The 25,834-nt window shown below is 50.8% G+C and overlaps 13 protein-coding genes and 1 non-coding gene across 14 annotated transcripts; 11 read left to right on the forward strand and 3 right to left on the reverse strand.

Annotated features, from left to right (window-relative positions):
* Nucleotides 1-67: 67 nt before the first annotated feature.
* Nucleotides 68-933, forward strand: Z518_04165 (uncharacterized protein; the record flags this gene model as incomplete). Its single annotated transcript, XM_013417873.1, has 2 exons — nt 68-677; nt 755-933. The coding sequence occupies 2 exons, from the start codon at nt 68-70 to the stop codon at nt 931-933; spliced, it is 789 nt and encodes a 262-aa protein (XP_013273327.1).
* A 1,640-nt stretch (nt 934-2,573) lies between these two features.
* Nucleotides 2,574-5,657, forward strand: Z518_04166 (uncharacterized protein; the record flags this gene model as incomplete). The annotated part of the gene is made up of 5 exons (XM_013417874.1): nt 2,574-2,851; nt 2,912-3,009; nt 3,075-3,250; nt 3,309-3,564; nt 3,619-5,657. 5 exons carry the CDS (start codon nt 2,574-2,576, stop codon nt 5,655-5,657), a joined length of 2,847 nt encoding a protein of 948 aa, XP_013273328.1.
* Nucleotides 5,658-6,357: 700 nt separating this feature from the next.
* On the forward strand, nt 6,358-7,910 carry Z518_04167 (uncharacterized protein; the record flags this gene model as incomplete). Its single annotated transcript, XM_013417875.1, has 2 exons — nt 6,358-6,836; nt 6,893-7,910. 2 exons carry the CDS (start codon nt 6,358-6,360, stop codon nt 7,908-7,910), a joined length of 1,497 nt encoding a protein of 498 aa, XP_013273329.1.
* A 68-nt stretch (nt 7,911-7,978) lies between these two features.
* Nucleotides 7,979-9,072, reverse strand: Z518_04168 (uncharacterized protein; the record flags this gene model as incomplete). The annotated part of the gene is made up of 2 exons (XM_013417876.1): nt 7,979-8,749; nt 8,812-9,072. The coding sequence occupies 2 exons, from the start codon at nt 9,070-9,072 to the stop codon at nt 7,979-7,981; spliced, it is 1,032 nt and encodes a 343-aa protein (XP_013273330.1).
* Nucleotides 9,073-9,374: 302 nt separating this feature from the next.
* Z518_04169 (uncharacterized protein) lies at nt 9,375-10,410 on the forward strand (the record flags this gene model as incomplete). Its single annotated transcript, XM_013417877.1, has 2 exons — nt 9,375-9,476; nt 9,532-10,410. The coding sequence occupies 2 exons, from the start codon at nt 9,375-9,377 to the stop codon at nt 10,408-10,410; spliced, it is 981 nt and encodes a 326-aa protein (XP_013273331.1).
* A 615-nt stretch (nt 10,411-11,025) lies between these two features.
* On the forward strand, nt 11,026-12,803 carry Z518_04170 (uncharacterized protein; the record flags this gene model as incomplete). The annotated part of the gene is made up of 5 exons (XM_013417878.1): nt 11,026-11,624; nt 11,697-11,885; nt 11,951-12,056; nt 12,116-12,407; nt 12,493-12,803. 5 exons carry the CDS (start codon nt 11,026-11,028, stop codon nt 12,801-12,803), a joined length of 1,497 nt encoding a protein of 498 aa, XP_013273332.1.
* A 2,341-nt stretch (nt 12,804-15,144) lies between these two features.
* Nucleotides 15,145-15,516, forward strand: Z518_04171 (uncharacterized protein; the record flags this gene model as incomplete). The annotated part of the gene is made up of 1 exon (XM_013417879.1): nt 15,145-15,516. One exon carries the CDS (start codon nt 15,145-15,147, stop codon nt 15,514-15,516), a length of 372 nt encoding a protein of 123 aa, XP_013273333.1.
* Nucleotides 15,517-16,738: 1,222 nt separating this feature from the next.
* On the forward strand, nt 16,739-18,116 carry Z518_04172 (uncharacterized protein; the record flags this gene model as incomplete). Its single annotated transcript, XM_013417880.1, has 4 exons — nt 16,739-16,867; nt 16,925-16,972; nt 17,025-17,307; nt 17,365-18,116. 4 exons carry the CDS (start codon nt 16,739-16,741, stop codon nt 18,114-18,116), a joined length of 1,212 nt encoding a protein of 403 aa, XP_013273334.1.
* A 287-nt stretch (nt 18,117-18,403) lies between these two features.
* Z518_04173 (uncharacterized protein) lies at nt 18,404-19,975 on the forward strand (the record flags this gene model as incomplete). Its single annotated transcript, XM_013417881.1, has 5 exons — nt 18,404-18,472; nt 18,519-18,662; nt 18,714-18,761; nt 18,833-19,127; nt 19,176-19,975. The coding sequence occupies 5 exons, from the start codon at nt 18,404-18,406 to the stop codon at nt 19,973-19,975; spliced, it is 1,356 nt and encodes a 451-aa protein (XP_013273335.1).
* An 846-nt stretch (nt 19,976-20,821) lies between these two features.
* On the reverse strand, nt 20,822-21,340 carry Z518_04174 (uncharacterized protein; the record flags this gene model as incomplete). Its single annotated transcript, XM_013417882.1, has 1 exon — nt 20,822-21,340. One exon carries the CDS (start codon nt 21,338-21,340, stop codon nt 20,822-20,824), a length of 519 nt encoding a protein of 172 aa, XP_013273336.1.
* Nucleotides 21,341-21,601: 261 nt separating this feature from the next.
* Z518_04175 (uncharacterized protein) lies at nt 21,602-21,944 on the forward strand (the record flags this gene model as incomplete). The annotated part of the gene is made up of 3 exons (XM_013417883.1): nt 21,602-21,641; nt 21,698-21,778; nt 21,880-21,944. 3 exons carry the CDS (start codon nt 21,602-21,604, stop codon nt 21,942-21,944), a joined length of 186 nt encoding a protein of 61 aa, XP_013273337.1.
* A 1,132-nt stretch (nt 21,945-23,076) lies between these two features.
* Nucleotides 23,077-24,187, forward strand: Z518_04176 (uncharacterized protein; the record flags this gene model as incomplete). Its single annotated transcript, XM_013417884.1, has 2 exons — nt 23,077-23,877; nt 23,954-24,187. 2 exons carry the CDS (start codon nt 23,077-23,079, stop codon nt 24,185-24,187), a joined length of 1,035 nt encoding a protein of 344 aa, XP_013273338.1.
* A 140-nt stretch (nt 24,188-24,327) lies between these two features.
* Nucleotides 24,328-25,266, reverse strand: Z518_04177 (uncharacterized protein; the record flags this gene model as incomplete). Its single annotated transcript, XM_013417885.1, has 2 exons — nt 24,328-25,055; nt 25,233-25,266. 2 exons carry the CDS (start codon nt 25,264-25,266, stop codon nt 24,328-24,330), a joined length of 762 nt encoding a protein of 253 aa, XP_013273339.1.
* A 259-nt stretch (nt 25,267-25,525) lies between these two features.
* Nucleotides 25,526-25,652, forward strand: Z518_04178. The gene has a single exon. It is a non-coding gene; the product is annotated as a tRNA-Arg (tRNA).
* The last annotated feature ends 182 nt before the right edge of the window (nt 25,653-25,834 follow it).

Below are 25,834 nucleotides of genomic sequence, written 5' to 3' on the forward strand. Positions count from 1 at the left end.
AAACACCTCTTGAGGCGATCTCAACAGACGTTTTGATTTCCGTGACACCGAGAACTCATCTCCCGTAATGGTCTCAACAAGGCATCATCCACGTCCGTTCCCCGAGCCTGCGACGCCCACCCCATCCTCAAGACCTAATGCGGCAGACTCGGTCCCTAAATCCTCGATGACCGTGTCTCTGCCGAGCCCTCGCAGACACCGATTGAATCGATCCTCAACAGCGAAACAAGCGCCCTCATCACGCAGCGCCTATGCGCATAAAATTCCTCCCCTGCTCATAATATGGCTGTGCGTTTCTCTTCCACTGGTGCTGTGGGATACGGGGTACGTCTTTCTTCGGCCGCACTCGATGCCGGGCGGAAAGCTGCACTGGCCATTATGGGTCCCGTACAGTGTTTATTGCACAGTGGATTACACATACGGCTGGCCGGCATACAACGGGCATGTCGGGTTCACAGCAGCACAGGCAACCTTGAATGCCGTCGAGACAGCCATGTATATCTACTATTGGACAATCATTGTCAGCAATGCCGACGAGGGGTTTTTTAGCTTTGTCGATATGAATGAGTTCTTGACAGGGTCTAGCGATAGGGCCGTCAGTGGGCCGGGCGTGGGGACCGCTGTCGTTGTCCTGTTTTCTGCGGCAGTGATGACGCTGAGCAAAACCGTACTATACTGTGAGATACTTCCTCCTTCTTGGCGAGGCATTCCATCTCATCCTAGATGTGAAATACTAACAGCAAGGTCCAACCAGGGCTTAACGAGTATTTTTCGAATTTTGTCAATATCGGGCACAACACAGTAGCCAACTTGATCTGGTTGTGGGTGATTCCAAATGGCCTCTGGCTCGTCTTCCCAATCTACATGATATATGTGCTTGGAAGAGAAATCGTTTCACACATGGATGGCTCTGGACATGAGAAAGAGGAATGAATCAACGGCAAGAACGAAAAGAAGGTGCATGAAGATAGCTGTCGGTTCTGGTCAGTTTGGCGTTCCCATGCCCATGCCCACGCCGCAGGACGATGCGCAGTGCTCCGAGGGTCTTCCGGTTCAACCTTGGGCCGGGCGGACGATCTTTGACATGTTCTATCGGAGAATTCGAATTGTGCCAAGTCAAGACCGCGCGGAGTGCCGGGGAACTAAATTCGAAAGAAAACAGATCACCAACTCGTGCTGAGATGGGGAAGCCGAGGTTATTCTGTCAATGACTGCTCCCAACATGCTTTGGGTTGCAGCGCTGGAAATAGCCTGCTTGGAATTGGACCGGATATGATCTGAGAAGAGAAGGGCCATGTGCAAAATCAAGTGCAGGTTGCCGATACCCTCCCTCGAATGATACGTCAAGGCTAGTGAAGGCTGTCTCTTGAACCCCGACAGGAGAGACAGGTTGGCAGGGGTTCAACGGCGGGGAAGGGTCGTGGCAATGGCAAAGGAGGCCCTCGGGTTCGCCTTCGAGCGCAGAGAGTGGTGTGAGAGCAGATCTAGATCAGAGAGTTGCATACATGTAAAGATGAATGAATACTACTTCCGTCCTCCGAATAGGGTTACAGCCGACCTCGAGAATGGAAGATGTGATTTGCCGGTGAATGCGTATGTCCGGGATTGTTGTAGGCGGAGGTGGAGAGTAGGAGATGAGAGGTATGAGTTGGACAAATAGGGAGAATGTCGGGTAAAGGACCTTGACGGGTGATGCGAGGAGGACAAGGATGAAGGCAAGTGCTTGGGCACAATCAAAAAAGGCCTTGAAGGGACAAAGTTAAGGAAACCTTGGGAAGATCGGGGGACCAAAGCAGCAGGCTATAGGCGGAGGATTGCCCCCGAAGGAGCCGCGCGGAAGGCTTGGTGAGCACACTTCCAGCATAAACCCCGGATGACCGATTGCTTATTGCAATCAATACTACCTCCGGTTAGTACCTGCCACTCACCTGCCAATACGGAATTGCGGGGTATAACAAGAATGGCATAGAGGAGAGAGGAAATGCTGCCTAGGACCTGGGCCTAGAAATCGCCAGAAACATACCTAGCGAGGCCGAAGGACTGTACCTTGCTTGCTTACCCAGGTGGTGACGGCAATGTCAATAGGCGGTGCTCGAGCCCATGCAGCTCCTCTCTCATCTCAACTCTTTCTCCTCCTCCAATCATGAATGCAACATCAGGCAGCATCTCTAATTTCCGCATCTTGTGCACCTGATTTAAAAAATTTCTGGGGCTTTTCAATGGAGCCATGAAGCAATAGAATCATCATTCAAATACCCCCCTCGGTCTCGTTTGATTCCATTCACTCAACTCACTATTCGGTGACTCGCTTCCTCTCACCAACTTATTCGCCTACTCAAATCACCCAACCATTCTCCTGTTCTCTCCTACGAACTCGGTCATACGACATTCCGCACCTCGTCCACTCCGCGGTTGTCTGGAGATCAGCCTAAAAAGAAACCTTATCATCGATGTGGCTGCACACCCCGGCTGTGGCGGCGTTGGCCGCTCTTCCCCATGTCCTGTCCAGCGTGAGTTTCAGACTACTTTTCAGCCTTCTTGAGGGGAGCCCCTGGCCCAGCCCTGTCACTTGAATGTTCCTCTGTTTTTATGTGCTCAATACTACTTTGCAAATTCCCCCATACTTACAACCCGTCTTGAAGCCTGTCGACTCTCCAGAGGCCATTCACAGACGACAAGCCGCTCAGCCATTTAATAATGACTACGATGGCCCCATGTGGACCTCTCCACCAAGTTACCCCTCGCCCTGGGGTTCTGGAGCTGGTGACTGGGGTGCTGCATACGAGAAAGCCCGCGCTTTTGTGAGCCAACTGACTCTGCTGGAAAAAGTCAACCTCACAACTGGTGTTGGGTGAGTTTCAGAAGGTTCCGCTGAAGGCTACATTGGATAACTGATTTGTTTTCTCTTCAGCTGGGAGTCAGATCGATGTGTGGGAAATGTTGGGGCAATTCCCCGTATTGGATTCCCCAGTCTGTGTATGCAAGACGGGCCGTTGGGTGTCAGAAATGGTAAGTTGACCTTCCGGGGGCCCCCTTTCTTCTGCCGGGGGATCTCCGTGCTGAATAGAAACCAGCCGACTATGTTTCTGCTTTCCCCGCCGGTCTAAATGTCGCTGCAACTTGGGATCGCAACTTGGCCAGGATTCGTGGACAGGCCATGGGTGAAGAACACAGAGCGAAAGGCGTTGATGTCCAGCTAGGTCCGGTCTGTGGCCCTCTTGGTCGATCTCCCGAAGGGGGAAGAAATTGGGTAAGTGGATGTCTCGCATATGCTGGTTCCTCTCACACAAAGTTAACCGGGACCATAGGAAGGGTTTAGCCCCGATCCGTATTTGACTGGTGCACTCATCGGTCCGACCATCCAGGGTATTCAAACCGCAGGCGTTATGGCTTGCACCAAGCATTACGTCGGTAACGAACAAGAACACTTCCGCCAGGTTGGGGAATCCCAAGACTATGGCTGGAACATTACCGCCGCTCTCAGTTCCAATATCGATGACAAGACCATGCATGAACTTTACTTGTGGCCTTTCGCTGACGCCGTTCGAGCGGGGACCGCATCCGGTAGGTGCCTCGTGGCGACAGACGCCCCGATCAAGAGACTGACAAATCATCTAGTCATGTGCTCCTACGAACAGATCAATAACTCTTATGGTTGCGCAAACTCATACACCATGAACCATCTCCTCAAGAACGAGCTCAATTTCCAAGGTTTCATCATGTCCGATTGGCAAGCTCAACACTCCGGAGTCGGTACAGCCTTGGCCGGGCTCGATATGACTATGCCTGGCGACACCCTGTTTAGCACTGGCTATACCTACTGGGGCACCAACTTGACGATCGCCGTCATCAATGGCACCATCCCAGAATGGCGAATTGACGACATGGCGACCAGAATTATGGCTGCTTATTTCTATGTTGGCCGTGACACGAACTACGTCCCCACCAATTTCTACTCTTGGAGCCGAAATACCTATGACAAGATTCATGCCGCAGATCCAAATTCACCCGTGGGACTTGTGAACGAGCATGTCAACGTCCAAGATGAGCACCGAAATGTTATCCGACAGGTTGGCCAAGCCTCAAATGTTCTTCTGAAAAACACGGGTGGGCTACCCCTGACCGGCCAGGAGAAGCAAGTGGGCATTTTCGGATATGATGCTGGTAGCAATCCTTGGGGCGCCAATGGCTGTCCCAATCGCGAGTGTAACAACGGTACTTTGGCCATGGGCTACGGCAGCGGAACCGCTGAGTTCCCTTACTTGGTCACACCCGAACAAGCCATACAACAATACGTCTTGACCCAAACCGACGGTGAAGTGTTTGCCATTCTCCACAATTACGCCGACACTCAGATACAAAGTCTTGCATCTCAAGCCGACGTCGCTCTTGTTTTCGCCAATGCTGATTCAGGAGAAGGATTCATCACCATTGACGGCAACACGGGCGACCGAAATAATTTGTCCCTCTGGGAAGGAGCAGATCGTTTGATCAACAATGTCACCAAATACAACCCGAACACGATCGTTGTCCTCCACACGGTTGGTCCGGTCAACGTTTCAGCCTGGTACGACAATGAAAACGTCACCGGTATTATCTGGGCCGGTCTTCCCGGTCAGGAGAGTGGAAATGCGATTGTTGACGCCCTCTACGGATTCATCAACCCTGGAGGCAAACTCCCCTTTACCATTGCCCGTAACCGGGAGGACTATGGTACGGATATCATCTACGAACCTAACAATGGGCAGTTTGATGCGCCCCAGGACCTTTTTTCCGAGGGTGTCTTCATCGATTATCGATTCCTCGACTCGAAGGGTATTGATCCTATTTACGAATTTGGCTTTGGATTAAGCTATACGACTTTTGAATATTCGGATCTAATTATCACCCCTGGAAATCCAGCCCCTTATACGCCACCCAGTGGACAAACAGAGCCGGCACCTGTTTTGGGAACCTACAGCACGGATCCGGCGGAATATCTCTTCCCCAACGACACCATCGGCTATCGTCCTTATCTGTTTATCTATCCGTACCTCAACTCCACCGATCTCAAAGCGTCCGCCGATGATCCTGACTATGGTCTACCGACCGACCAGTACGTGCCTGCGGGCGCGACAGATGGTTCACCACAGCCGTTTCTAGCAGCTGGAGGTGCTCCTGGTGGTAATCCAGGTCTGTACGAGGTCGTTGCAACCGTGAGTGCGACAATTACCAATACTGGTAGTGTTGTCGGAGACGAAGTGGCCCAGTTGTACGTTGAACTGGGAGATGGTGAACCACCCAAGGTTCTGCGTGGTTTCGACCGCCTCACAATCGAACCAGGTGCTTCGGCGACATTCACTGCCGAGCTGACGCGTCGCGATGTCTCCGTCTGGGACATTACCGTCCAAAATTGGGTCGAAGTCGGCAACCCCGTCATCTATGTCGGTGCCTCGAGCAGAAATTTACCGCTTTCGGGTTCTCTGTACAGCGGCGGTGGATCCGGCGGTGGATCACCATCGGGACCTAGCGAAAGCTCGTCCACCCACACTGGGAGTGGAGCTTATGGACATCCTACTCCTAGCGGTGGACCGCCAGTGAGCCAGATCTCAGATGGCCAGCCCCAAGCGCCAACCGGGCATCCAACCGGACCACCTCCTGCAACGAACACGGTGTGATAGCCGGAAGATGTGCCTGAATGGCACGGAACTGAAACGCATAATGCGATTTTGAAATTTGCAGAAGACAAGCAGGCGATGCTGATTTTAATGCGGTATAATGATTGACGTCAAGAAAACAAAAAGAATCCAGGCCTACAATATTGAGTGGGAGAGCGAAGACCTGGGCCAGATGTCAGGTCTCGACCACTTCAGTAGCTAGCATGTGTCTTCGAGGGAGGCTGAGCTTGAGAAGGAAAAGATGTCTTCATCCTGCAAATCACCTCATCGAGGAAAGAGCGCCAATTGCGCATAAAAGTAGATAAGTGAATGAATTATAATGGATATTTGATATAACTGACATTGAGACATCGTTTCTGTGGGAAGAAAGTTTTTCAACCCACTGTTCCGTCTCTTTCGAACATATTCCTGACAATTTCTCCCGACACTCAGAGAGCTATTGGTACAGTATTTTTTGATCATAATGCCAAGGCTGATCCGATCATTACCCGACCTATGGAGGTTCAGCCTGACTTCATAATACCCAAACTCCCCTAATTTCGACCTCTCCTGGGGGGGGGGAAGGGGGAAACCTTTCAAGGGTATATTATATAATAAGGAGGATTGTGGAATATCACCTTCAAGCACTAGGATCCTTGTCATCATTCATAAATTGGTTCCTTATCACATTGTCCAACTGGTTCAGGAGGCAGTCTGGGGGATGGCGGTGCAGGTCAATGGTGCCCATATTTCCCACATCAACGGCTTCATTCCAATGTGGCTGGACGGCAGAGAAATATCGACTTCCAACGCCTTTGATGTCATTTCTCCCGTCACACATGAGGTCCTTTACCAAGCTGCAGCAGCTTCAGAGGACGACGTCGATGCCGCTATTCGATCATGTGAACAGGCATTTCGATCCTGGTCCAAGACCAAACCCCACTTCAGACGTGATATCTTTCTTCGAGCAGCCCAAATATTTGCAGCACGGAAAGACGAATGCTGCCAGACACTGCGTCAGGAGACAGGCACAGGGAAGCCCTTTTTCGAAGTCACGTTCCATCAGGCCATCGAGATGTGCAAGGATGTAGCTGGATTGATCCAGACCATAGCCGGACAAGCACCAATCGTGGCCGAAGAGGGCAAAAGCGCCATCGTGTATAGAGAGCCTTTAGGCGTGGTCTTGGGTATTGCACCGTGGTAAGCACATGTTGACTCGGATGCGATTCGACCGGGCTGACCTGGCTTGACCACAGGAATGCACCTTTCGTCCTAGGCCTGCGCGCCTGTATCCAGCCCCTCGCGTGCGGGAATACAGTCATCTTAAAGGGTCCCGAACTTTCACCTCGCACATTCTGGCTCATTGCGAGTGTTCTGCACGAAGCCGGATTACCTGCCGGCTGCTTGAATACGATATACCATCGACCCGGCGCAGATGCAGCTATGATTACCAACGCCTTGATTTCTTCGCCGGTAGTCAAGAAAGTCAGCTTCACAGGAAGCACGGCAGTGGGAGCCCTGATCGCTGGTCTTGCGGGAAAACACCTGAAGCCTGTACTCTTGGAGTTGGGAGGCAAGGCTCCAGCGATTGTTTGCGAAAATGCCGATATCGTCAAAGCTGCAGAGGCATGTGCGCTAGGCGCGTTCCTGCATAGTGGGCAGATCTGCATGAGCACCGAGAGAATACTGGTGCACAAACAAATTTCAACGGCTTTCATCGAAGCTTTGAAACGGGTGATGGAGGAAACTTTTGGCAATGGAAAGAATCCTCCCATCTTGATCTCTCAAGCGGCCGTGGCGAAGAATAAAGCACTGGTCTGTGACGCTGTTGCAAAGGGCGCACAGACTTTGTACGACAGGGACATCAAATCGGCATCGACAACTACAACCGGCGGCGCCAATGGAGACGAATCCAATAATGAGATGTACCCTGTCATCGTCGGAGGTGTACGACCAGAGATGGACATCTATCACAATGAATCATTCGGACCGACGGTCTCATTGATCGAATTCGACAACGACCCAGAGGCTATCGAGATTGCAAATGACACTGAGTACGGATTGACTTCTGCCGTGTTCACCAAGGACCTTCAGAGGGGATTGAGAATCGCGAGACAAATTTCTGCCGGTGCGGTGCATATCAATGGTATGACTGTACATGACGAGACGAATTTGCCACATGGGGGAGTCAAGAAGTCTGGGTTCGGAAGGAATAATACGTTGGAAGGGCTGAATGAGTGGGTGCAGACGAAGACTGTAACGTGGATGGATTGATTGGCATGGACTGACATCGATCGTATAGATATAGAATTCGTGGGACTTGGTGTAGGTTTGTTCGTTGATCAATGGTATCTGGTCTTGACTTCTTCTAATGTCAAAGTTTCCATTCTGACCTTGCTTTTCATGCCGTTCTCCCTCCACCCGTTCAATGTCTGGGGATATAAAGGTATGATCCCGTCAATCTGAGCGTCGTGCGCCAGGACAACATAGACGGATTCATTCCAGTGTAGAGCCTGACTTTTGCTGATTGTGGCTCTTGCTTTGGACGCATCCTGGTGGAAACCTGGCTGTCCGTTGGGACCGACGTCGACGCTGATTTTTCGTTTCGGATTGTCGAGAAGATCCCGATGATGGCAACAGTCTCCTCCCATGGCTACCCACTCCTCTTGACCGGTCCGGGCCATTGCCATCTGGTGCCCTGGCATATGACCGGGGGCGTCGAGAATAAAGAAAGAGCCGTCCTGGAAGAGGTCGACGCCCTTCGTGAAAGGGAAAGACTTCGGAACGCTGCCATCGTCGAAATCCCGATACTGAGACGGCTTCAATTCAGTGCGTCCCGAGTGTGAAAGCACCGTGCCATCGAACGGTGAGCCGTCGTGAGTCGGATATCCTGGCTGGATGCAGTCCACGGTACCGGGTCCTAAGAGAATTTGAGCGGCAGGAAACTTCGACACGTCACCGGAATGATCGAAGTGCATGTGGCTCAAGACGACAATGTCAATGTCCTCTGGCTTCACAGGTCCTTCTGATAGCAGATCATGGGCGTCCTTGGGAACATAGGGATCTATTGTAGAATAGTCTTCTCTGATGACTCTAGGATTGTTGTCAAAATCCTAGGTAGATCGTGAGTGTTCCTTATTATTCAAAGCTTCTGGTAGGGTTGGAGATGACCGACCTTCCGCATCCCAAGATCAAACAATACATTCTTGCCTGAAGGATGACGGATGAGAAAGCTATAGTCTGGGGAGAGGTGCGATAGCTTTTGATCTCCCTCCGCAAAGATCCATCTGTCCGGAAGCCAAAGGTATCCAGTGGGTAGTACTGACACCTCGACAGTCTTGGACACACCCATTTCAGGGTCAATGAAAATCAAACCACAGGGTCTGGTTTCGACACTTCGAGAGCATTTCTTGTGTATTCTAGTGGCCGCCCTCATCTCTTGATATTCTCTCCCTCTCCTCGTCACGCAGTCTAGGATCGCTGGCCGTAGCTTATTGTTGACCCGCTTCACTCGGCATTTCCGATGTATCCCCAGCTTTGTGGGTCCAAGTCAGAGGTCATGACATGGGAACAACACTTTGTCGTTCCAGCATAAAGAAAGGGAAATCCAAGGACTCCATGTGGGTGTCAGTTGTCGGATCCCGGTTCCGTCACATTGTGCGACTAGGTGAGAATTTCAAGAGATCGTCTCATTGTCGAAATCTTGAGTCTGGAGAAATCAGATCTGGACAGCAAAATATGGAGCGAATTGACACGCACGCTCATGTTGTGCCAGAGGTCTGGAGAAAATACTGCTGTGAACATGGATACGACAAGCCCGATGGCATGCCAAAAATTCCTGTCCGTAACATGCGAGAACCTTCAAGGAGATCGTTTCTGGCTAACCAGCGTCCAGGCTTGGACACCCGAGGTCCACATTGACCTGATGGGCACCCTGGGTGTATCAAAATCGATCCTAAGTATCACGTCGCCGGGCACCCATCTCAAGGCCTACGACGACGAACTGGCGCGACGAGTGACTCGAGAGACCAACGAGGAAATCGCCAGCATCTGTCAACGATATCCTGAAAAGTTTCGCTTCTTCGCGTCTCTCCCGCTCCCGGACGTGGCTGATTCGTTGAAGGAAATCGATTATGCCTTGGATAACCTGGGCGCCGTCGGTTTTGCCCTTATGACCAATGCTCAAGGGTATTATCCAGGCGACCCCAAGCTCGATGGAGTGTTGGCAAAGCTCAACGAAAGAAAAGCTGTCGTCTTCTTGCATCCAACCTCATGTCATTCACCGAAAAATCCCGATGCCGAAAGACCGTTGTCTCAATATCCAGCGCCTGTGCTTGAATTCTTCTTCGACAGCACGCGCGCGGTGGTCAATCTCATACTTTCGGGTGCAGTTGCCCGATATCCCAACATCACCTACATCGTCTCTCACTGCGGAGCTGCCTTGCCGCCTCTAATTGAGCGCTTTTCCTCATTTTCCTCGATGATCCTAGGCAGCAGTGGCTCCGAGGCGGTGACCTCAAGCGCCGTCAAGGATCTATTCAAGACGAGATTTTACTTTGACCTCGCCGGGTTTCCGTTTCCGGACCAGATTCACGGCTTGTTGCGTTCCACGGACTCATCTAGACTATTGTACGGAAGTGACTTCCCGTATACGCCAGCGTCAGCCCTTCCTGAAATGGGCTCCCGGATAGCTGAAGGGTTGGCGGACATATTTGAGGATGCGGTCATTGCCGAGGTTTATTCGGGAAATGCTAAAAGGCTCCTCAAGATGTGAATGATACCGCTATCAGAACAATTCAATGCACTCTTTCCAACGAACCTGGACTGTGAGCATTCGACGCGCGTTTAGATCGGAACTTTCTTTGCCATTTCTTCAATACGAACTCTCTGACTTGGTGAAGTCGGCATTGCCGGGGGCCTGAATTCTGTGGGCTGTCACCAGGGGGCGGCTTTTCCCCGTGGAGGCTTCTGACCTTCTCACATTTTCCGCAGACCTCGCCACAAACAGTTAGACCCAGCCTTGTCAGTACGGGTTTTCCCCGAACAGCCACCAATCCCGCATTTTAGATCCTCGGAAATGGTCTTTGTCTTTCGTCTGGGGGAGGAGCGCAGTCCATATCTCCTCTCTCTCGCCAGGGTTCTTGGGTCTCCGATAGCCGACCTTTCCCCAAACCTAGGGGGTGAATATACCCAGAATCTGTTGAGCTTGACCTCCTTTTTTTGGACCCTACAACAACATAAAGGCCAGACCAACATCCCAATCCCGGTTCGGGAGGTCACGAAGTTCTCTCTTCGGTCCTCCGTTGACCCTGTTTATTGTCGAGACACCTGAAGCACACACGCACTCCTTCATACCTGACCCCAATCCTCTTCCAGACTGCAGACGGATATGGACTCATCCAGCAAAGGTTCGGAGACGTTCATCGAAAATGACGTTGCAGAGGTCGAACGCAAGACCGAAGAGCACCCCTTGCCCGAAGAAGAAACGACCGATCCTCACGACCCCTTGACCTGGAGCCTTGTCCGCAAACTAACCATCCTCTTCGTCGTCGGCATCTGGATTCTCCTCGGCACTGCTAACATGATCATCATCGGACCCGCGCTTGAGGTCGTGCCCATGGAATTCCACTCCTCATTCTCTTCCTCTACTTACCTCATCGGGGGACCCTTATTGGCATATGGCGTTTCTTCTTTCTTCTGGGTCCCACTGGGCAATCGATACGGCGTACGGCTCGTCTTCGTCGTCAGCACCTCGATTGCGGGCTGTATGAACTGTTGGGCCGCCAAAGCCACGAGCTTTGGAAGCCTTGTGGCTGCAAGGACGTTGGCCTCGGCATTTTATGCACCTCCAGAGACACTGGCGCCTCAAATGGTCGGAGACGTCTTTTACTTGAAGGACAGGGGGAAAGCAATGACTTGGTTTGGTATACTCCAGGCCTCTGGCTTTGCTGGTGGACCTCTGATTGGATCTTTCATCATTCAGAACTCGTGAGCCACGCCGAAACCGCCAGGAAATCTGACCACCTGTGAGAAGAGAAACGCCCACTAATGCGTCAGCAGTGATCTTGGATGGAGGTGGGTCGAATGGATCCTCGCCATCATCACCTTCGCGACCGCTGTTGGTCTGTTGCTCTTCTTCCCCGAGACTCAATATACTCGAAACTTCTCGGCGACACGACGGGAGAGATCTTGGAAAGACAATTACCGATTTTGGCCCGTCAGTGGTGGAGGGAAACCAAAGGATCACAGGTATGAATCGCCGGTGAAGCATAACCCTCGGGGATTGGCCCATGCTGACACTTTGGCTCTGGCAGCCTTGCCCATGGATTTATGATGATATTTCCATACTTCTGCCACCCGGTAATTATTTTGAACCTGACTTTCTTTTCGCTCTGTTTGGTAGTCAATAGCTACCTCTTGGTGAGTTTACCGCATCCCAATCGAATGTGTTTCGAGAGTTTGGTTAACGGCTCTAACAGACAACTCAGTCCCTTACTTACCTGATTGTCTATCCATTCTCGGTCGGCGAGTCGGGTCTCACGTTCATTGCACCTCTGATCGGCACCTGGCTGGCGATGCTCTTCTGCGGTGTACTGGCAGACCGTCTATTTACCCGATGGACGAAGAAGGAAGGACGAAAACCGAAGCCTGAGCACCGTCTTCCTCTGCTCGCGTTCACGGGCTTCATTGGTATCGGAGGGCTCCTCTTGTTCGGTATCTGTACACAAGAATATTGTCACTGGGTTGGACCCTTGTTCGGGTCATGCTTCGGTAAGTTTCTTCTCGACAATCTTTCCCGCCTTCGAACTTTAGGACCATTTGGACCTTGGTGATTGACATTGGTGATGTTTTCCAGTAAGCTTCTGCTTTATCGCCTCCCTGAGTATTTCCTTCGCATATCTGCTCGACGTCTACGAAGCGCGCATGGACACCGTCATGGTAATATACAACGGGATGAAAAACCTCGCAGCCTTCGGAATCAGCTATGCCATAGTTCCCTGGAACACAAGCGCGGGTTACACCGTGCCATTTGTGGTGATGGCGGTGATTTTATTCGTCGCGCATCTGCTGATGGTACTGGTTTACTGTAGAGGGGAGGCATTGAGGAGGTGGGCGGCCGAGAGGTTTGAGACCGCGAAGGATACGCATCATGGTGATGCCTTCTAGAGGAGGTGTGTACGTAATGTGTCCAGTGTCGAGGAAAGGGTGTGCGGCAGAGGTTGCTCTGTGCATGATCAAAAGAAAATAAAGGCTCAGTTAGGCCCTTGGGCAAAGACCGAGTGTCCGGCTCACGTAGTGATTGCTTCGCTCCTCGTCGATGTGTTTTTCAAACATGTGTACTCTGAATCGGCTGATAATGTCAGGCCAACTGACACCTTCACCTTCTTCCGCTATGAGGTAACTTAAATCATGCACCTGCGTAATGCCCCAAAGTTAATGGGGGAAACGAGTTAGGAGTTGCGTGATGTTGTCATGGACTTTTCCCGACAGCATCGACCAAGTGATGAATCTTTCCCGTCAGCCTCACTGGTTGCAATCTGAGAATAGGACGAAAAACGAGCTGTCTCGATCGCCTTGAAAAAGTCCACAGAGGCAGGGGTTCTATGGAAAAGGGCCCATCAATTCTAGGTGGTCAAGGCTTATCTTTCCTGCAAATCCGGGGAAATCTGTGAATTGGATTGACTCCCAAGAGAGTTTATCAATAGAGCATCAGTCTGTCCATAGCGCCAGGTTAGGGAGACGTTCAGCCCTGTGCGAAGTCGTACCTCAAGGAAGCCTCTTCCCATTGGGATTTCATCCAATAAGTCGTCGAAGTTCGAGAAACCCTCATCCACTTCCTCAAATCAGGGATCCCGAGTCATCTACTGGCCGGTGCTGAATCACGCACTCTCGCTGAACATGTCGCATCTCGTTCTCCTCTGACCCTGGGGTTCGCACTATGTATTCCGCTAGCGCGGAGCTGCGAGCCGCTGGGCCTTTCTGGTGGTGTGTATGAGTGACATGTCCGACTTTCTCAAGTCTCTGAATTCTAAGCAGCAACTCTTCATCGTTAGATCTATCCCGCGAGGGCGGGATTATATGTCGGTGTTGCAGAAATGGAAAATCGACGTGCTGATCTTTGAGCGCGGCGCCGGTACGCATTCCGTGCACAAGGGACGCAGAAGATACGAAAGTAGCAGAGGGACTTGGCATTAAAGTCGTCAGTGTCAGTGAGAGAACGCCGTTCGATGCAAAATGGTGGAAAGCCGACAGTGAGCACGGGCCAGCTAGTCAAGGCGGCAGGGAAAATTGGGGATGGAACCGAATAAGCCCGTGACAAACCAGAGAGCTTGCCGGATCCGTTGAGTTAGGAAGAGTGGGATCTTTCGGATCTGAAGCTTTGATCTGAGCAGGGCGCACAGAATGGAGAGATAGACGTCAATGCTGTCCAGCGAGCCCTTAGCCCGAAGAAGGAGACACAGTACACGGCAAACCTCATGGGTTCGGATGGAACATTCTGGGTACCAACTCTCGAGGATGTGGGAATTGACCTTTCTGTCGGCCCAACACCACTCAAGGGAAGCGAAAAGACCAGCCTCGAGCTGTTAGCCTCACACTTCGCCAATGAAGAGTATATCAGGATATTTGCGAAACCATTGACAGGTCGGACGGCATTCGATCCATCTCCTGCAATAACAGTGTTGTCGCCGCACCCGTACTTTGCCTCTGTCTCAGTGCGGTGCTCTGGTGAGCCGTACAAGAAGTGTTTGAGAAGAGGCGACAGAAGAAGAAGCCGATGAGCGGTGATCCATAAGTCTCCTAGGTCAACTCCTCTTTCGAGACATATATATTTCGCAGCGCAGGCGTGTGCAGGTGTTTGTTTCGCCCAGATTGTGGGAAATTCAGTCGTGAGATTCACAGTCTGGATCTCCCTTCGAGATATAGGCAGGGACGAACAAGGCAACCAGTTGCCGACGGAACATACATTGTCGACAATATCTAGGCCAAAGAGTTTCTCGTCGCCGGAAAGAAGGTCAGACGGGCTTCCCTGGGGTTGATGCTCTGATGCTCCAATCGTGCTTGAACGCCTGGATTCATCACCTCGGTCGGTATGCTGTGGTCCTTTTTTTTGATCTGTGATCAGTGTTATGTCCTTGAGAGCGTGGGGCTGAAGTTTCCGAAGGGTACTTGATCGACCATGAACCTACGTGTAATGTTGGAAAGCGGATATGGTTGTCTTGTACCGCCTTTTTTTGCACGGTTCTCTCGGTGTTATTCGCTCGTGAGTTTCCCAAGAATGGGATTCGGAGGGAGACTTTGTGCAGAAGCATATTCCCGAGGGTGGGAAAGCTCGATAAGAAGTTCACCTACGGGCCGCATAAAATGTCGATTGCAGATCAGAAAGTTTGGGGGTGTCAGATCAAAGGGGATGGGACAGAGACAGAGTCCCGAAAACGTGAATATGAGGTTTATCCCCAAGCCAATGTTTGATTTTAACGAGAGGCGCAAGTTCTTGTACTGATGTATGATGGAAGCGTATGATGTTGGTCTTTATGGGGATGATAAGAAGATCCCCTATTGGGGTTGGAAGGCGCTATTCGATGCTGGCTGGGACGGTGAGCGGAGAAAGGAGGCTGCGAATGATGAACCGCCGCGTGGCGTGAAGCATGACAGGGATGAAGGTGACCATAACGATGACGAGGAGGATGATATAGGTGAGAACGCTGATCATGGCGAAGACAGTGACGAAGACCAAGGAAAGAGAAAGTTCGCGAAAAGGCAGGATTCTAAGGAAACCAGGCACATGGGATGTAGTTGTGAGGAGAAAGAGGGAGACACAATACTCGGCGTTCCTCTCGAAATTTTTGTCCCTGTCTTTCAAGAGGTTCGACTTTCCTGAGAGCAATCCAGTTTGAAGGGTGCTCGCACCCGAGGGAACAAGCTTTGTTTCTTTGCTGAGCACTCGAGATCGTCATTCGTCATCTACGTTCTTTCAGAGAGTAGGTCCTCCTTGATGCCTCGAAGGATTGGGTTCTGTTCACAACCCGTTTGCACGTCGCTTTTGGGAATGCGACTGCGGGGGTGTGAATTGTCGCTTGTGTTGTTTCGGCGTGATTGAGATGGTAGAATGAGAATGGCCTCGGGTCAGCCATCGGGCCCAATGAAAGACGCCACCACGGACTATAGATCTGTGAACCTCTCTGGAAGGATGAGTGGTAAGATTGTTTGTATGGTTCGTCTGCGATGGGCTCTCATGAATGTAAAAATCGACAAAATGAGAATTAAATCTGTACGTTGTTCGAAAGGTATAGTCGGTAAGACTGACTTGTGGTGCCGCGTCAGTTGCAATGTCGTAAGAATATTATTTGCCTTGGGCCGGTGGAGGGATAAGAGTGATGCTTGCGGAAACGGTATTGACAGAAAATGTGGAATCCACATTGGAAATTATGTTCGCCAATCAATTGGTGGACGTTCTTGTTCTATTTCACCGGTTTCGGCTGTGGTTGGCCCTGTGTATGAAGCCTAGAACTCAGTACATTGCCCCGACGTTGTCGAATTTCTTTGGGCTGCCAAAGAGTCTCGTGTCGACTGAATTACAAGGCATACCAACCAAGAGCCACCCAGCCAGCTGTGGTGATAATGGTTGGTTGTTAGGGGCTTTTACCGCTTGGGCATCCGTACTGTAAGTTTCGTCGCTTCTGCACTGCCAACTGCGAAAATGGGCCGCCAGTCAATTTGCCTGTTCCGAGGTGTATTATCGTGTTTCTAATAGATTGGCTCGCAGGCGAAGAGGGGGTTTGCAACTCGCGCCTTGCACAGGAGTGTTGTTAGGCTGAACAATGGCTATAGGCCACCATTCAATTCTCCTGTGTCCTGGGAAGTTCTGCTCTCTTCTTTTTTTTGGCAGTAATAAATTAAAGATTCGTGACCTTCTGAGTTCTAACTCCTTCAGTCTCACCGTAAGAATTTGGCATCATGGACGGCGTAGAGGAGAAACTTCAATTGTTTTCGAGGCGCGATGAAGAGAGAGCCGACTTTGTCAAGGTAGAAAGGCTCCAGCCCCTGCGGATGAAGTCGATCTGCTAATATAAATTTTTCTTTTCCAGGACCTCGTCAAACAAATGGAGAAAGTGATTGATGAGAAGCGGAAAATTCAAGAACAGCTTGAAATTTCACAGTACTTGTGCAAAAAGCAGGTCGAAGACCTCAAAACTGCATGGCAAGAAGTACACAGTCTTCAAAAGTCAATGGTAAGAAGAGGAAGACGGTCGTCGGTACGGCATTTTTCTGGGTTGACCTCTTGACAGAATTGCGACCCATTTGTTCTGGTTCTGATTGACGCCGATATTACCATGGTGAGTGTGTTCGCCCCGTCGACGGAATCTTGAGTACTCAATCAAGCAACAGTTTTCGGACAATTACGTCCAACGAGGTTCTGCTGGAGGTCATGACGCTGCTCGAGATTTGAGGAAAGCCATCTATGAATACTTCAAAACCAAAGATGGCTTTCTTCTTGATACGAAGATTGTCATTCACATGTTTGCCAACATGGCCGGTCTCAGTAAGACATATCAAGAATCAAAGATATTGTCCGATCCTATGTTCCTTCGTCAGTTTCTGCAAGGCTTCAATAAAGAGCACGCCCTCTGCCATTTTATTGATGCTGGTGATGACAAGGAGGCTGCTGACAGTAAGGTCAAAGGTGGGTAGAGGCAGGCAATCTGGGAACGGAGCTGACAAGTAGCAGAGGAGATGGAACTATTTTATAATAATGCACATTGCAAACATATCATGTTTGCTGGATCGGGAGACAACAGCTATGCAGGGTTCTTGAGACAGTATACCTTGACCGATCAAATCTGCTCCAGAGTGGTCCTGGTCGAATCTGTCCCCTTTGCTAGCAAGTTGGAAGATTTGGCTGCCAAATTTGAGAAAACTCGACTTCAAGGTCTGTTCCGTGAGACCAAGATCGAAACGAGGCGAGGTTCCTTCCGAGAAGACGCGACTGCTTGTTCGCAGAAGTCGTCCCCGCCGACAAGTTACGCCTCCACAGTGAGACAGACCGGTCAATCGCAAGCCGAAGTATCGCCAACTCTTCCCAAGGATTTGACGACCGGAAACAGTCAAGAAAGGAAAGAAGGGAAGAAGATTTTCCAGAATAGCCTGGGTCAGCGCGTCGACCAACCCGTAAAGGCGGACAGGGCGATCGTCACCAGCTTGAAACCGAAGAAACTCTGCAATCGCCATTTTTTGACTCGCTGCAATTACGCTCAATGTTTACACAGTCATGAAGGGAGGCTCACTCCCGCACAAATCGAGGCACTTCGATTTATTGCGCGTTTGAGCCCTTGTCAGACATTATATTGCGAGGATCCAGATTGCGTCGCGGGTCATCGGTGTATGCAAGGGACACGCTGTGACCGTCGAGGATCCAGTTGTTGGTTCAGTGAGGAGATGCATAATGTTGATGTCAATGTAACCGGCTTTATAACTGTTTGAGATGTGAGGGGAGACCTGTAATGGCGGAATCCTGTAGGAGGGAAGACATCGTTGGATAGGAAGGGAATTTAGCTTATTGTAGAGCGGCCATCACATAGGATTCAAGCAAACAACACAGGGCTATCGTCTGAAGGGAAGAATCTGGTCTGATTTCTTCTGAGTGGGAAAGTTTTGCCGAGACCGACATGGCTTGGCAAGTTGGATTTTCAGAATAAATCCGGGGGCGGCAACATGACAATTTACATCAACACTGCACATTTCTCTGCATAGGGTCGCACACAACGAAGATGGCGTCTTTCAGGACGCGTGTGGAGGAAGTTCTTCGTGGGGATGCTATGAAGAATGCTCTGCTTGAGGTATGCCATCTACCCAATTATCCTCCCCTCCACTGACAGTGGACAGGAGTTGTTGACTACTATCGAAAAACTCACCAAGGAACGCGATGCTGCGAAGAATGAGCTTGACATGGCTCAAGATACTGCTCGAACCTACTACCAAAGAATGATGCAAGCTGAAGCGGAAAAGTCGCGTTTGCAGACATCCATGGTGACCCACCAATGGTGGACACTTCCGCTCTGAGTGGCTGACGATTCTTAGGACTGTGACAGATTTGTCCTTGTTTTGATTGATGGCGACAGCATGCCGGTAAGATCTACGAGCGGCCAAACCTTTTACGCAGCGAGATGATGAAATGCCAACGTGGCTGACCAATCTAGTTTCTTGACGAGTTTGTCTCGAGGGGCGTAGAAGGTGGTGAAGAGGCAGGCAAACACCTTCGCGCCGCCGTTTTGGAATACCACAAAACAAATGCGAAATATCATGCCGACGATCGAATTATTATACGGATCTTTGCAAACTCACAGGGGTTGAGCAGGACCTACAAAGCTGCCAAGGTTCTTCCAGATGAAGTGTTGTTTGAGCAATTCATGATCGGGTTTAACAGAAGTCATCCATTTTCTGATTTCGTCGATGCAGGCAATCACAAAGAAGCGGCAGATTCGAAAATGAAAGGTGCGTCGAGATGCTGAATGAGGTCAGATCGATTTGACAGGTCACAAGCAAATCTCGAACTGTTCTACCGGAATCACCATTGTCAACACATCGTGTTTGGCGGCTCTGGCGACAGCAGCTACGCTGGCTTCCTCAGCCCATTCGCTTTGCCGAATTCAATCAACGAACGCATCACAATCCTCGAAGGTCCGCCCTTCCCTTATGACCTGAGGAAGGTTGCCCAAGGCTTCCGTCAGGCATCTTTCAAAGGCATTTTTAGGTCAACGAAGATTCAAATCGGACCAAATGGTAACCACGCTGTGGCCGGTATGAAGCACCCTGCCCCTGATACCCTCACGTCCTTGAGAGATCGACCCTCTCCAAAGCCGACCACTGCTGTTGTCACACCTCCCAAACCGCAGCCGGCTTCGAAAGTCAATCAGCCCTCGACGAATCCTTCCCCTCCATCTCCATTAATCTACCAGAACCAATACGGGCAACGTCTGGATGTACCTCTCCAAATTGACAAAGACTATTTGCAATTCCTGTACGACAAGAATTCTCGACTCTGCAACAATTACTATCTGAAGGGTCATTGCCCCTATGGAGCTGCCTGCGAATGGGATCATACACAACAATTAAGCCAGCTCCAGCTGGATACATTTCGACACAAGGCCAGAACATCCAACTGCCGAAACCCCTTTTGTCCAGATCCCGCATGTTGTCTTGGCCACATGTGCCCCCGAGATTCTTCTTGCAACATCGCAATGTGTAAATTCCTCCCGGAGATGCACAACATCGATGTTAGCCAAGTCTATGAATACAATACCCAAACGAAAGAAAGGAAGCGGATGTCGATGCCTGCCTGAGGGGGAACGGCAGAGACAATCTTCACTCGCTCCTAATTCAAGAGACCGCCTCATGGACAGCTCACGCCCGCCCTGTTCGAATCCCGCTTCAACGTTGGGATTCCGACACTTCTTCGCCATCGAAACGGTCTGAATCGGGCATCCCCTGCCTTCGCCGGTCTGTTCGAATCTCTGATCTTCGTCAATAGATCATTCAGGTTCGCGCTACCATGGAGAGCGATTGTCGGGCCGAAGAGATGTCCTCTCGGCGCCCTCATCGTCCAAAGTATTCATCCGTTTCTTCCGACAGCCAGTCGTCGGATAATCTTCCTTTCTCCCTGCATCCTAGAATACCCACCCCCCTTTCGCGATTCTTCCCCCCCTCCCTTAACCTGCTGATATGGTTGGAATCCCGCAATTGATCGCCAAAGCACAGACAACATGTCTGCAACCTGTGACTCTCTTGTGTACTGCTAGCATGGCGTCGCTGCAAAAGCCACCTGATCCTCCACTCAGCGAGTATAAAAGGCACAGGTTAAAACTGGCTTGGTGAATTGTTATAGCAATAAAAGCTTCTCTGAAAACAATGGTTCCGACATTCGTTCCCCAATTCGCGGCATAATAACATGAATAGTCCAGAAGACGGTTACTCTCTTTCAGACGTATGGTTCGGATGGATAGTACCATGCGTCTTCTCCACGCCGTCATAGATGGATTAACCGGCATCGACAGAGTTTCCTTGGTGTCTAGTATAATCGAAGACGTGTTCTGCTCCCCTGTGGCACCGAACGTCTCGCGTTCAGTCATGACGTTCGGTCTTGAAAAATGGGCTGCCGTGTACTGTCTGTCCGTAGACGAATCACTCTGTCACTCTGTCACGATTGCCATGCTCTTCCTCAGTTCACGTTCTCTTTGTTTGCTTTGCAACTCCAATCGTTCGATCGCATATTGAAGTCTCTCTTTCTTCTGCTGCATGCGTTTCATCTCCAGCATCTGGGTATCGCTGAGTCCAATAGATTGTCCCGGCCTGGCACTGCGAAGGGGTTGTGCACTGCCACCGAAGCTGGAGTTTCTCCTGTTACTGTTCAATCGCCCTTCCAACAATTCGGATCGCGCTTTCAGACCCTCCTCTTTCCTCTCGAGTTGGTTGACGTAATTCTCCGCAGTGCACAGCAATTGGTTGATGACGGGAGCGATCTCACCGATGAGAGACTGTTGCGCCTCGCGTAGCGTGGGTTCGGGAAGGAGTTCAAAGTGTTGTCGTGTTTGCAGGACCTTGCACAGGCGAGGAAAGTCGGATACTCCCTCATCAAGGATGGAGACGCTTGATTCGAGCAGAGACAGTGAAGATCGCAAGGATGAAACCGCTGGACCAAGAGACGCCATATCGTCCAAATTCCACACAATGAACCCACGAGCCTGCCGTCAGCGGTCTTATTAAGTGACCTCTTCTTCAATTTGGATTGTGTGAAACAGTGCTGCTTGACGCGCCACCACTGGAGCAAAAACGTGTCCAAATATGCCAAGAATTCTGTAAGCGGTTTAGCTTCATTTCCAAAACGGAGCTCCAGAACTTCTCACGGAGCTCGACATTGATGACAACAGCCCTCACACAACTCACTCCTCTCTAACCTCGACGCTGTCAAAATGCCTGGTTTCATTCCCAAAAAATTCCCCGGCAAAGTTGGTGAGTTCAGCGTGCATTTGAACTGACCGTGGTTGCCATATTGACCTCCAGCGCAGCCGAGCCGATGATCCCTTTCTACGCCGCCGGTCTTATCGTCCTGTACGCCGTCAATGCTGGCGCCAATGCCATGATGAACTGTAAGTCACAGCGATTCTCGCGACTGCATCTTCTTCCGTTTCCGAGAGACGCTTGACACGAAACGGCGGACGAATTGGCTGACGACTTTTCAACACGATAGCGGAGGAGTACAGGAACGATCCCCGAAATCCAAACGCGAAGCCTGATTCCAAGCCTGCACATTAGGGATTCAAAATGAGGAAATCGTCGCTAGAAATGGGAAGTATTTGGAAGGGAAGGTTCTAAGCTTTCGAGCTTCGACTGAGTCGATTGTACATATTGCAACCATAGACGCATGGGGAAAATGAATGGGTGTCCGAAAACAGACACCGAATGCCGAAGGGTCTCTCAATTCTTTTGTTTCCCCTCTGAATTTGCAGCGTAATTGGGATCCCGGATGTTGTAAGATATGACCAAAAGCAGCTACGAGCAATCCCGATCCGTGCACGTTCGTCTTCTGGTTCCCTTTACATCTTTACTGGACTAACGGTCATCATTACAGGACTTCGTGAATGGGTCCTGTTGGAATTCTTCGATTCCAGATCACACGGCTTGGGCTTTCATTGCAAGGACTTCCTGACCACAAGCGACGATCCTCGCAAAGTACGCGGTCCTCCTTTGCTGTTCCTTCAGCAGGAAGACAACGATTTCGACGGTGGCGGCGCCCAATGGAACATCAGAGAATGAATCCAGGTCTTGTCAAATCCGCAGTTGTCGTGTTTGAGACCATTCATGTGCACTCACCTGGACGCTTCGCATGCATTCTCATTCCGATCACTCAACTTTCTCAATCCTCTCTCGAAATAATACTCCACGCGGGAGACCTCCAAGGCACGTTGCAATGACGTCCCCTGTTCAATGTGTCGCCGTCAGGCCCTAGCGAATAGAATCCCCGCGATTGTGTCCACATCTGCTCGGCTGTAGCATTTCCCCCCTAAATCTTCCTTGACGGTACTAGCAACCACGTGGTGACTGCACTCTGGCATAACAGCCGGAAACTCACCTGGCGAGTAAGTCGTATCTCTGTCAAACGCAGATGTGAGCATTTGTTCTAGGTGATGGAGCAGTATTAGCGTAGCAAGGCTGGAACATCCCGTTTTTGGACCTCGGCAAAAGGGGTTTACTACCCGAACAAACTGGGCTCGTTAGTTTTGTGAGACACTTGGGCCAATGATGATTATGACACCACAGCCTTCCCTCCTGAAATATTTCCATCTAGAGCAGAGATTCTGTCTATTCCATTGACCGCGTCTCGTTTAGGAGAAAGGCAGATCAGTATTCAATTACCATAGACTATACCTAAACGACCAATGCAAAGATGAAAGCCATACAAGTGACCAAATACATCAACTCCTATTCCGAACTGCATGTCGCAGAGATCCCGTCTCCGATACCGCGGCAAGACCAAATCCTCGTCACCGTCACACACAGCGCTCTTAACCATGTCGATCTCCTCTATGCCCGCGGCGTGCATCAGAACAACCATATCGGGCTCGTCAAGCCGCCATTCGTCCTGGGCCTAGAGTTCGTGGGGATCGTGGCATCGGCGCCCACGACCTCGGGCTTCAAAGCCGGCGATCACGTCTGGGGATCCAGCGTCGGCGGGTTCGCGGAGCAGATTGCCGTTCCTGCCGCCACGGTACAGAAAGTGCCGACAGGCTGGACACTGCATGATGCTGCGGGACTAGGCGCCGCGACGGCGCCCGTGAGTTATGGGGCCTTGGTGCGAATGGCGAACATCACAGCGGGCCAGACGGTGTTGATCCACGCGGCGGCTGGTGGATTAGGTGTAGTTGCCGTGCAGATTGCGCATGCGCTGGGTGCCAAAGTCGTTGGAACGGTGGGGAGCGAGGAGAAGGCCGAGGTGGTGAGAAAATTGGACGGTGTGATCGGGGTGGTGCGCTACGACCAGGAGGCGTGGGAGAAGGAGGTCCTCAAGCTGACAGACAATGTTGGCGTGGATTCGGTATATGATACCGTGGGACTGGTGGCGAAGAGTATCAGGTGCCTCAAGTTCGGTGGGAATATTGTGATTGCTGGTTTCGCGGGATTGGGAGGGAAAATGGAGACGTTGGCCATGAATCGGGTCTTGTTAAAAGGGGTCAAGTTGCTCGGATACGTAAGTGACAATCCTGAAGGTTCTATATATCACAATGCCTCATTGCAGCTCAAACTGACAAGGTCTTTGGGGATAGAGATTCGGTGAAACAGGACGACGAAATCCGAAAGAAAACGAGGAGGTGTGGAGAGGATTGAATGAAATGCTTGAAACAGGAAAGATCAAACCGGTGATTTACCACACGTATTCGGGCTTAGAAAGTGTTCCTGGAGCGATGGATGTTCTGGTCTCGAGAAAGGTATGGGGAAAGGCCGTCGTTGAGATACGACCACAGGCTTCAAGTTCCTCGCCGAAGGAGTCTAAGCTGTGATTTTCAACCCCGGATGCAATGCAAAGCTCCATCGCCATGACATGAAATGAACGACCCCTGAACAATTCTCCTGATGGACAATGAGCGACGCCGGAAAGCTCGAGCGAGACAAGAACTGTGTCAACACGTTCGAGGATCCTTCAATTCATGACCAAACCACCATCCACGACGACTTGCTGGCCCGTCACACCATCGGCCCAGGGACTGGCGAAAAACAAAACCGCACCCGCGAGATCCTCTGGCGTGGTGACTTTCCTGAGTGGCGTCACGGCCTTGATGTGATCGAACACCTCTTTCGGAGTGCTGGCACTCGCGTCCGTTACATCCAAGAGACCTCCAGACACCATATTGACCGTGACTCCCTTCGGACCCAGATCCGCGGCACAGGTTCTTGTGAATGCCAACAACGCCCCCTTGGCGGCGGTATAGTCGTGGTAAGGAACGACCGGGTTCTGGAACAGATTGGACCCGATGTTGATGATGCGGCCAAATCCAGATTTCTCAAATCCAGGCAAAGCCGCCTGAGTGGTGTTCAATGTCCCGCGAAGGAAGCCTTGTAATTGGGAATCGAAATCGGACCAGGACAGATCAGGAACTTTGGTCCTCGCATCCCCATTGAACATGAAGTCGTCTACGATGGCATTGTTCACCACCGTGGTGATGGGGCTTTTCAAATGGTCTTCGGTGGCGGCGAAGAGTGCTTTGATGTCTTCGGGGTTGGTGACATCGGCACGGAAGGGGAATGCGTCCAGTTCCTTCGCAAGACTGGCGACAACTGTAGGGTCGGATTTGAAATAGTTCAGAACGATCTTCGAGCCTTCTCGTCGAAAGGCTCTGGCGATGGCGAGACCGACACCACGGGAGGAGCCTGGATCACCGAATCAAGTAAGTAGTGCAAATGTCGAGAGGGCGATGATGATGGATAACATTTCTCTGTGCACGCTGTATTTCATATTTCGAAACCCTTGGAAATCTGCGACGGTACACTAGGCACTGGGATTCACACCCATCTCCACCAACAAGTGTCTGGTTAGACTAGACTTACCTGTCACGAGAACAATAAGGTCTTGAAGCCTCATCTTGTAGGTTTGTTGTCATTCAACTTGGTCTTTCACAAAATGATTCTTTGAGAGCCCGAAAAGCCTTCACAAAGGCTAGCAGACGTGTCAACGAGAGATCACTCGTCAATGTCTCTTGATTCGGCACCCGGAGTTCACTTCGGAATGATATTGACCGCGGGAAGGTCGCACTTCCTATACAGGAATAGCGCGGAGGACTTTTATTTGGCCTTTATGTTTTTGAGCTAACACAAACTTGCGATAAAATTGTCACTGGGATGTCTTGCTGGCGCAATGGTAGCGCGCCAGACTTCTAATCTGGAGGGTAAGCCCTCTCCACCATCGCGCAACTATCTTGCCAACGCCTAACACTGTTCAAGTTGTGGGTTCGAGTCCCACGCAGGATGCATACGACATGAATTTTTTTTCCTTTCATTTTTGTGCCGCTACTTTGAGGACTAGGTCATTTTTGCAATGCACGTGACGTGCGATGAGTCATTGTGAATGCCCTCTATGACCACCACAACTGTCCCTCGTCACTCCAATGTCTGTCGCTCTGCTTATTGACTTGTACGAGGAAGATGCCAGG

This window comes from Rhinocladiella mackenziei (genome assembly GCF_000835555.1).
Source record: "Rhinocladiella mackenziei CBS 650.93 unplaced genomic scaffold supercont1.3, whole genome shotgun sequence".
Lineage (NCBI taxonomy): Eukaryota > Fungi > Ascomycota > Eurotiomycetes > Chaetothyriales > Herpotrichiellaceae > Rhinocladiella > Rhinocladiella mackenziei.